The 11,368-nt window shown below is 37.8% G+C and overlaps 1 protein-coding gene across 1 annotated transcript in view; it reads right to left on the reverse strand.

Moving 5' to 3' along the window:
- vps72b (vacuolar protein sorting 72 homolog b) overlaps positions 1-4,930 on the reverse strand; it is a 44,186-nt gene extending 39,256 nt beyond the window's left edge. The window contains exons 1-3 of the mRNA XM_028793967.2: positions 4,668-4,930; positions 4,458-4,577; positions 1,485-1,637 (exon numbers count right to left, since the gene is read on the reverse strand). Coding sequence (XP_028649800.1) covers positions 1,485-1,637; positions 4,458-4,574 — 270 coding nt within the window. The 5' untranslated portion in view covers positions 4,575-4,577; positions 4,668-4,930. The remainder of the gene's footprint in view (positions 1-1,484; positions 1,638-4,457; positions 4,578-4,667) is intronic.
- Between the last annotated feature and the right edge of the window lie 6,438 nt (positions 4,931-11,368).

The following is an 11,368-nucleotide window of genomic DNA, read 5'->3' on the forward strand; positions in this document are numbered from 1 at the left end:
GAGGGTATCTACCATTCAAAAAGCAGGTAAGGCTCCAAGTCTCCTTTTCAAATTTGTACATAAAATTAATTAACCTTTGGTTTCTTTTGAGATGTAATTATAGGACAATACAGGGTTCAGTGCAGGCAAGGAAATAATCAACATCTCTCTCTCTAAATAATATATATACAGGATATATTATATTATAAACACTTAAATCTATGGGTCTTACACCTTTTAGGTATATTTAATATTGCAAAAATGGAAACAATGCTTATTTCAGGGGATGTAACATTTCAAATAAGGTAATTTAGCCAAGGATGTATTTTGCACAATACATTATTTTACTACTAAACGTTACACAGATTAACTGCTTCTCTACACTAGGGGTGTCAAACACAATTTTACTAAGGGCCAAAAATAATACTTTATATACTTGACGAGGGCTAGAACACATCAACAAACAACTCCTGACACATTTTCGTTACAAACAAACTGCTCATAATTTTATATTCTGCCTAACCTCTGTCTTGAAAATGTCTTTGAATGGCAAGTGCAAAGAACAATTACAGATTGAATCTTTTAATGCAGCCCATTTTATCAATGTTCAAAATATGTTACATATGGTCTGAAATAACTGTTGGTTTTCTCAAAAACCAACCTTAGTACAGTATGTGTTTCATATATAGATTCTAAGGCCAGATCTGGCATGCGGGCTATGACTTTGACACTCCTGCTCTATACAACCTCAGTTTCCATGGCAGCTCTTGCAGCTACACTGCTCCTGTTTGCAGGATATACTGATAAACGTTATAAACTGCAGGTGTGATTTAAGAGTGTTGCACTCCGACTAGTAATCTGTGGATGATCATCTGTTTGATGCTCAACTAATAAAGGATTATAAACTTCTCTGTGCACCCATATAAATGAGTGTCAGTTAATCCTGGATTGCATAAATCTGCTTGAATCTGGCACTCTAGGACCGGCTAATCAGCTGGTGTGAAATTGTACTATATCAAGCCAAAATTCATTTTGAGATCCAGGATTATCTAATCTCAGTTTTTGGAACAGACCCCTGGGGGGTATTTTTCATACGTCGCTTAAATTATCCGAGATCAGGTGCCTCATCTTGGATAAGTTAATGCCGGTGACACTCATCCGGGATAGGTCTGTTTTTCAAATGCAGCCGTGTATTAGATTAGTCTAGCTGGATCTAATCATACGAGATGAATGCGCGCACCCGTGCTGAGTGAAAAGCCCATATATATTGAGTCTAGAAAACATGATCAGCAAGTCTTTGATAGGCTGTAACAAAATGAAGAAATAACTGGCGCATTTTTTTTTCCCACACACGCAGCGCAAGACCTTTTATTCGAAGCACATGAAGAATTTCAAGATTTAATATGCACAAGGGGTAACACGGCAAAAGCAGCCCAGACCAGAAAAGACGGCTGGCAAAAACTTGTATGTAAATCGTCTTTTTCCAGGATTGCTTTTTTCCCTACCTTATAGGCCTTTGTGACAACACGACGCTTTCTCTTAGGTTCATCCTCTTCTTGGTCACTGTCAGGCTCATCCCCTTCATCAATATCAAAGTCACTGTCTACCTCATCTTCGCTTTCTGACTGGTCACCTTTGTATTCATCGTCACCCGATTCCTAAACAAACAGAAAAAAATATTTTGTTACAATGAAACAAAAATTTTAAAAAAATATATGAATGAGACATTTTACACAACAGTGTTTGTTTTCTGCAAATTGTGAATCAGGAAAAAAAGTTATATTTTCAATTCCGATTTCAGACCCTGTATAGTATTTGGCCCATGTTCCACAGTACCTAAAAATGGTTAAAACATATGTAAAAATGACTATTTTAAAAGTAAGAATCTATAAAAGAACAGTAACAAAAATATTAAGATTCTGGAAGACTGCTCAAACAGATGACTTACAGTGGTGTGAAAAACTATTTGCCCCCTTCCTGATTTCTTATTCTTTTGCATGTTTGTCACACAAAATGTTTCTGATCATCAAACACATTTAACCATTAGTCAAATATAACACAAGTAAACACAAAATGCAGTTTGTAAATGGTGGTTTTTATTATTTAGGGAGAAAAAAAAATCCAAACCTACATGGCACTGTGTGAAAAAGTAATTGCCCCCTGAACCTAATAACTGGTTGGGCCACCCTTAGCAGCAATAACTGCAATCAAGCGTTTGCGATAACTTGCAATGAGTCTTTTACAGCGCTCTGGAGGAATTTTGGCCCACTCATCTTTGCAAAATTGTTGTAATTCAGCTTTATTTGAGGGTTTTCTAGCATGAACCGCCTTTTTAAGGTCATGCCATAGCATCTCAATTGGATTCAGGTCAGGACTTTGACTAGGCCACTCCAAAGTCTTCATTTTGTTTTTCTTCAGCCATTCAGAGGTGGATTTGCTGGTGTGTTTTGGGTCATTGTCCTGTTGCAGCACCCAAGATCGCTTCAGCTTGAGTTGACGAACAGATGGCCGGACATTCTCCTTCAGGATTTTTTGGTAGACAGTAGAATTCATGGTTCCATCTATCACAGCAAGCCTTCCAGGTCCTGAAGCAGCAAAACAACCCCAGACCATCACACTACCACCACCATATTTTACTGTTGGTATGATGTTCTTTTTCTGAAATGCTGTGTTCCTTTTACGCCAGATGTAACGGGACATTTGCCTTCCAAAAAGTTCAACTTTTGTCTCATTAGTCCACAAGGTATTTTCCCAAAAGTCTTGGCAATCATTGAGATGTTTCTTAGCAAAATTGAGACGAGCCCTAATGTTCTTTTTGCTTAACAGTGGTTTGCATCTTGGACATCTGCCATGCAGGCCGTTTTTGCCCAGTCTCTTTCTTATGGTGGAGTCGTGAACACTGACCTTAATTGAGGCAAGTGAGGCCTGCAGTTCTTTAGACGTTGTCCTGGGGTCTTTTGTGACCTCTCGGATGAGTCGTCTCTGCGCTCTTGGGGTAATTTTGGTCGGCCGGCCACTCCTGGGAAGGTTCACCACTGTTCCATGTTTTTGCCATTTGTGGATAATGGCTCTCACTGTGGTTCGCTGGAGTCCCAAAGCTTTAGAAATGGCTTTATAATCTTTACCATACTGATAGATCTCAATTACTTCTGTTCTCATTTGTTCCTGAATTTCTTTGGATCTTGGCATGATGTCTAGCTTTTGAGGTGCTTTTGGTCTACTTCTCTGTGTCAGGCAGCTCCTATTTAAGTGATTTCTTGATTGAAACAGGTGTGGCAGTAATCAGGCCTGGGGGTGGCTACGGAAATTGAACTCAGGTGTGATACACCACAGTTAGGTTATTTTTTAACAAGGGGGCAATTACTTTTTCACACAGGGCCATGTAGGTTTGGATTTTTTTTCTCCCTAAATAATAAACACCATCATTTAAAAACTGCACTTTGTGTTTACTTGTGTTATATTTGACTAATGGTTAAATGTGTTTGATGATCAGAAACATTTTGTGTGACAAACATGCAAAAGAATAAGAAATCAGGAAGGGGGCAAATAGTTTTTCACACCACTGTATATGGATATATATTTAAATGTATGTTTTTGTGGGATTGCTGAAAAAGTATAAATCTTAATTCTCAGTAATTTATGATGTTATATAAACTATAATACAATAAATTAAATGTATAACCTGGAAGCTTCCCAACTGCAGTTACAGAATGTAGTGACATGAAATCAAAGAATTAAGCTTGCAGGACTCATTCATACAAGATAATGAGAAGCACGGGCATTTTTGTTATCTTAATGATGCTGTGCATGTCTTCATATTCAAACCAACATACACTAAAGATCATTCAAAATACAGTACATTTCCATTCCTATATTTTTGATTATTATGGCTATTTTCAAATAGTACAAACAGGTTTGTTTGGATCTTGTTTTACTGTTATGCTGAATTTTTGTGAGACTGTAACAAAAACAGTGTAGCTTTCTGATTTTCAAAATGCATTTCACAAGTACAGTACCCTCAAAAAAGACTTGACTGACAAACAACAAGAGACAATAAATCGAGGATACAGTCCTTGGGTAAAAAGTCGCTTATTTCTTCTAATGAACACACTTGCCAGGCCTACATTTAATCCACTTGCCTGTTAACATTCAAAACCTGTATTACTTAATTTACTCTTAAACGACAGTAGTGCTTTGTTATATTAATAATAAGTGTCATGACGAACCAAAGAGCAGTTAATTCAGTTCCACTTGCCCATATCCGTCCTCATTACACAAAATGAGGAGGGCAGGGTAAAAGCGTATACTTGATACGTGTGACGTCATAGAACCAGCCCAGTACAGACCTAAAACTAACTAACGCGTTTCATTGGCTACACGAATTGACTTTTGATTTTTAAATTAAATTTAGCGAAAATCTGAAGTCTGTAGCACATTGGATATACTGGATGATACATGGAAAAAGGGGTACTTCTGACCTCGTTAAAACCACCGTATGTAGTTTTGTAGAATTCATCCTCCTCTTCTGCATCAAGAAGTTTAGACATGCGGTTCCCCGCAGTCTTTCTGGGAACTCGATTAAAGACTAGACTCATTTTCTGCAGAAAGAAAGGACAGATGCATTACTTGATTGAATATAATGAAACAAACCCCGCGCTACCCCCAGGAACAAATCATGAAAGACTCACCAATGTCCCCGAGTAGTACAAATGATAAATAAAACGATTACTTGACCTTCTTTGCCAGATATGTTCTTTTAAAAATAAAATAAAGAAAATGTAAATGCAGCCGAAAGCTCCAAATGATGGCTAAACAATCACTTATTGTTGTTGTTTTGATTTTTTCTTTTCAAATCATCGTCCACTTCAACAATAAAGGAAGCGTTTCCCATCGACCACTCGAACTGCCACTATGTTGACAGAAGACAGTGACGCAGTCAGGCTGTACAAGTGAGCGTCGAATTCATGAACGCAGGAGCAACAGTACTACCTGACTTCGACACACAGGGGCGACAAGACTTCACAGAGAAAAGCTTATCGTTCAATTATATAATCGTTCCGGAAGTTCTCGAAACCGTCACATGCCAGGAATGCCATTCAAATCAGCTTAGTCATGTGGATCAAATTGAAACAAAGCCTCCAATAATTACAGCTTTCTTGCCCATTTTTCTGCCTGTTGTGATTTTGTCTGATTATCGAGTAAATTAATCCAAAGAGAAATAAATTATAGCACGAACACTTAGCGACAGGACGTTTTGGTGATTGGATAACAGTATCTTCACAGTGTTTATGATTTGCTTTTATTCCTGCGACTCTACTCCGGAAGTGCTCGTTTCCTCTAGCAGTCCAAACAGCCGATGTCACGTCGGTTGGTGTCTTAAAACAGGCAGTTAGTTAGTATCATGTCCAGAGTTGTTTTCTGCCTTGTATGTACCTTCAGGCATTTTTGCTGTGCTTATGACAAAAGTGCTCGTTTTTCCACTTACATTTATTAACAGAATCATGTCTGTTCCTAGTGTTGTTACACTGCCTGAATTTTTAAAGCATAATATAAAATACAAAAAAGAAGTTAAGAAGCTGTCTCAAAAACAGCCTGTGTGTTTTTATTATATACTGTACTAGCTGTGTAAGCCTGTGCTGTAAAAAGCCCGGGGTCCTAGAAACTATTGAAATCGTCAGAAAAAAAAACTGAGATGTTAGGTAACTGAAAGGAACTACTCTGGGCATCTCTTTCATAGGAGGATTCGTTTTGCCGATGTGCTCGTATCCCTTGTGCATTAGCGTCGGGAGGAAAAGTAAAAGGGATGCTGTTTTGCCGATGTTAGCAGCTAAGCAACTTTGTCTTTCTTCTGAGGTTTCGTTTTGCTGAAGTTCCGGCCTTGCTTGTGTTATTAGCGGCTACGCGAGTTTTCTGTTTCCTCGGAGGTGGAGCCCTTACCCCAACTCCACCTCTCACTTCTGGTCCAGGCAGACACACACACTTCCACGCATTGACGTTTATGTATAAGACTAGCTGTGTAAGCCCAGGGTCCTAGAAACTATTGAAATTATCAGAAAAAAACTGAAATGTAGAGATGTCCGGTAATTGAAAGGAACTACTCTGGGCATCTCTCTCCTAGGAGGATTCATTTTGCCGACATGCTCCCATCGCTTGTGCATTAGCGGCGGGAGGAAAAGTAAAAGGGATACCGTTTTGCCGATGTTAGTGGATAAGCGGCTTTGTCTTTCTTCTGAGGTTTCGTTTTGTCGATGTGCTTGCCTTGCTTGTGTATTAGCGATGGGAGGAAAAGTAAAAGGGATACCGTTTTCCAGATGTTAGCAGTTAAGCGACTTTGTCTTTCTTCAGAGGTTTCATTTTGCTGATGTGCTGGCCTCACTTGTGTTATTAGCGGCTAAGGGAGTTTTCTGTTTCCTCTGAGGTGGAGCTTTTACCCCGACTCCACCTCTCACTTCCGGACCGGACAGACACACACTCTTCCATGTGTAGACGTTTATATATAAGACTAGCTGTGTAAGCCCATGCTGTAAAAAGCCTGGGGTCCTAGAAACTATTGAAATCGTCAGGAAAAAAAACTGAAATGTAGAGATTTCAGGTAATTGAAAGGAACTACTGTGGGCATCTCTCTCTAGGAGGATTCGATTTGCCGACATGCTCGCCTCGCTTGTGCATTAGTGGAGGGAGTAAAAGTAAAAGGCATAACGTTTTGCCAATGTTAGCGGCTAAGCGACTGTGTCTTTCTTTGGAGGTTTCGTTTTGCTGACATGCTCACATCGCTTGTGGATTAGCAGCAGGAGGAAAAGTAAAAGGGATACCGTTTTGCCAATGTTAGCGGCTAAGCGACTTTGTCTGTCTTCTGAGGTTTCGTTTTGTTGACGTGCTGGCCTCGCTTGTGATATTAGCAGTTAAGCGAGTTTTCTGTGTCCTCGGAGGTGGAGCTCTTACCCCAACTCCACCTCTCACTTCCGAGCTGGACAGACACACACACTTCCATGCGTAGACATTTATATATAAGATGTATTAGAATTAGATTAGAATTTCTTATGTGTGTTTTTATTAGATATAGATTAGAATTAGATTAGAATTCCTTAATCTTAACATAACAACATTTATTTATATAGCACATTTTCATACAAATAATGTAGCTCAAAGTGCTTTACATGATGAAGAAAGAGAAACAAAAAGACAAAAAAAGAATTAAAATAACAGAACACTAATTAACATAGAATAAAAGTAAGGTCCAATGACCAGGGAAGACAGAAAAAACAAAAAAGACTTCAGACAGCTGGAGAAAAAATAAAACCTGCAGGGGTTCCAGGCCATGAAACCGCCAAGCCCCCTCTAGGCATTCTAACTAAAATAAATGACATCAATCAGTCCTCATTGTATTCAGGGTCCTCATGGAAGGACTTGATGATGACGGTCACATAGACTTCTGGTCTTTAATCCATCAATGTAGGGACATCATGGTGCTTTGATTAGGTGGTGGTGGCATAGATTGCCACCACAGAAACTGGAAAAAGAACAGAAGAGAGAGTAGGGATTAGTACGGATTTTGAAGCCACCATGAATAATAATGATAATTAATTGAATATACAGAGCATCAGGAATTAACTAAGATGAAGCTATGAGAAAGCCATGTTAAAGTAATGTGTTTTCAGCAGTGTTTTAAAGTGCTCCACTGTATTAGCCTGGCGAATTCCTATTGGCAAGCTATTCCAGATTTTAGGTGCATAACAGCAGAAGGCCGCCTCACCACTTCTTTTAAGTTTAGCTCTTGGAATTCTAAGCAGATACTCATTTGAAGATCTAAGGTTACGATTTGAAGTGTAAGGTGTCAGACATTCCAAAATATAAGATGGAGCGAGATTATTTAAGGCTTTATAAACCATAAGCAGTATTTTAAAGTCAATTCTGAATGACACAGGTAACCAATGTAGTGACATCAAAACTGGAGAAATGTGCTCGGATTTTCTTTTCCTAGTTAAGATTCTAGTAGCTGCATTCTGCACTCGTTGCAATTGATTTATGTCTTTTTTGGGTAGTCCTGAGAGGAGTGCGTTACATTAATCTAGTCGACTGAAAACAAAAGCGTGAATGAATTTTTCGGCATCTTTCAATGAAATAAGAGGTCTATCTTTTGCTATATTTCTTAAATGAAAAAATGCTGTCCTAGTGATCTGATTAATATATGATTTAAAATTCAGGTCACAGTCAACAGTTACCCCTAAATTCTTTACCTCCTTCTTGACTTTTAATCCCAATGCATCAACTTTATTTCTAATAACCTCATTATATCCATTATTACCAATCACTAAAATTTCAGTTTTCTCTTTATTTAGTTTGAGAAAATGACTACTCATCCATTCAGAAACACAAGTAAAACATTGTGTCAGTGAATCAAGAGAGTAGGGGTCATCAGGTGCTATTGATAAATACAGTTGCATGTCATCAGCATAGCTGTGGTAGCTCACGTTATGCCCCGAGATAATCTGACCTAATGGAAGCATGTAAATCGAAAAGAGCACCCAGGATAGAGCCTTGTGGAACACCATATAGAATATCATGTGTCATAAAAGTATAATTACCACAACTAACAAAGAATTTTCTACCTGCCAGGTAGGATTCAAACCAATTTAAGACACTGCCAGAGAGGCCCACCCATTGACTAAGGCGATTTCTAAGAATATTGTGATCAATGGTATCAAATGTGGCACTCAGATCTAAGAGGATGAGAACAGATAAACGGCCTCTGTCTGCATTTACCCGCAAGTCATTTATTACTTTAACGAGTGCAGATTCTGTACTGTGATTTGTTCTGAAACCTGACTGAAACTTATAAAGAATAGCATGTTTATTGAGGTGGTCATTAAGCTGCATAATGACTGTCTTCTCTAGAATTTTACTTAAGAAAGGCAAGTTAGAAATAGGTCTAAAAGTTTCAAAACCAGAGGAGTCAAGATTATTTTTCTTGAGTAGGGGTTTAACTACAGCAGTCTTAAGACAGTCTGGGAAGACCCCCGTATCTAATGATGAGTTTACTATGTCAAGAATACTGTCAATTAGCACGCCAGATACTTCTTTGTAAAAACTTGTTGGTATTGGCTCAAGGACGCAGGTGGAGAGTCTCAGTTGAGAAATTATTTTATATAAATCAGGTAAATCTATCCTGGTGAAAGAATTTAATTTGTTTATAATGGAGTACTGGGGCTTAAGAGGTTCAGTGTTGGGGAGATGTAGTATATTGTTTCTAATATCATTAGTTTTTTGATTAAAAAATACAGCAATAGCCTCAGAAGTTTCACTGGAAGTATTTTGGAGGCATTCCATTGAGTGACCTGGGTTTAGCAGACGATCAATCGTAGAGAATAAGACACTGGGATTACTAGCATTGTTATTTATAATTCTACAGAAATAACATTGCCTCTCAAGACGGACTATGTTGTTGTATTCTATTATTTTAACCTTCAATATCTCATAGTGTATAGTTAGTTTAGTTTTTCTCCATTTATGCTCAGCTCTCCGGCATGTTCTCTTTAAATCAGACACTCTTTGGGTCTTCCATGGTATAATAATGCTAGAAGATTTTTTAAACTGTCTTTTCAGGTGTGACTATGTCAGCAGCAGCTTTCACCTTAGTATTAAAATTTTCCACCTTACTATTTACATTATCCTCGCTTTTGTAGTTAACACTACATACGGACTGGTTGCTTAGAATGTTTGTAAATTTTGAAGCTGCTGATGAATCAAAGAAGCGTTTTTTAACAATATGCTTCTCGTGAATATTTTCTATCATTATTTCTATATTAAATAGTAAAAGAAAATGGTCAGATAGACCAATATCAACGATCTGCTTTACATCAACTTTTAGTCCTTTAGTAATTACTAAGTCTAACATATGACCTGCTTTATGTGTAGGCTAAATAAAGTGCTGTCTCAAATCAAAGGAGTCCAGGAGGTTCATAAAACACGTATAAAGTATAAAGCACGTCGGAGTTTTTAAATAAATAATAACAAAATACAAAATTTGTCATTGCAGATATTTTTGATAACAACAATAGCTGCTCACTACACACTTGACCTAAGTACTGCTTGTTAAATTATGCATAAATGATTATGTATTTTTGAAATAAAAGCAGATTTTAAAATGCAGAATTAATCTCTGCAGATATTTTTTCTTAACTTAATTATAAATGTTACTTTGTTATCCCCTGGATTCAGTACTGGAACATTTCCATCAGCGATAGTTACGTTTATCAATTATCATTAGTTTAAGTGCAAAAGTGTTTTTTTATCCACATCCACATTCTAGTCAGTGTAAAAAAACAAAAGCATCGCGTAGCGCAGTGACAGCAGTCAGGTAAGCTGCGGAATGGTGACCAGTCCTGACATCTGTGCAGCTTTAAAAAGTGACAGGACCAGTAAAAGTGCATATCGAGCAGCATCTCCTTCATTACACTGTCACGTCTTTGGCATCATTCTATATCATACAATTTCATTGTGGCAATGAGGCATGTTAGTTCTTTTCACATTTTCTTCTTTGGGTCATTGTGAGCTGCCTGTTCCCATTCTATCTAATGGTTAGCAACTGTGATGTACTGTGCAGCACAGATGAATGCAAGCAGACACAGGAGACATATTCTAACATCAGGTGTAAATGTAATCCTCCCAAATTATAAACAAATACAATCTATATATTAAACAGATTCTAAAAGGGGTCTTTAAGAAAACTGGCAGTCATTGCGTACCATATGTTGAATATTTTGTGTATTGATGAAGCAGTCCACTTTAAAATGATAAACTTAACACCAATATTATAGTTTCATTTTTAGTGATTTGTGTATTTTCCTGCTAGTTTATCATTATTTTCAGTCATCTTTCAGCCCCTTTGTAAGTATACTTAGGCCCCCTTGTGGGCTGTGGCCACCTGCTTGACAACCAGTGACTTATGAGATATGCTATATACAGTGCATCCGGAAAGTATTCACAGCGCATCACTTTTTCCACATTTTGTTATGTTACAGCCTTATTCCAAAATGGATTAAATTCATTTTTTTCCTCAGAATTCTACACACAACACCCCATAATGACAACGTGAAAAAAGTTAACTTGAGGTTTTTGCAAATTTATTTAAAATAAAAAAATTGAGAAAGCACATGTACATAACTGTTCACAGCCTTTGCCGTGAAGCTCGAAACTGAGCTCAGGTGCATCCTGTTTCCCCTGATCATCCTTGAGATGTTTCTGCAGCTTAATTGGAGTCCACCTGTGGTAAATTCAGTTGACTGGACATGATTTGGAAAGGCACACACCTGTCTATATAAGGTCCCACAGTTGACAGTTCATGTCAGAGCACAAACCAAGCATGAAGTCAAAGGAATTATCTGTAGAC

The sequence above is a fragment of the Erpetoichthys calabaricus genome, chromosome 2 (assembly GCF_900747795.2).
Source record: "Erpetoichthys calabaricus chromosome 2, fErpCal1.3, whole genome shotgun sequence".
NCBI classification, from domain to species: Eukaryota; Metazoa; Chordata; class Cladistia; order Polypteriformes; family Polypteridae; genus Erpetoichthys; species Erpetoichthys calabaricus.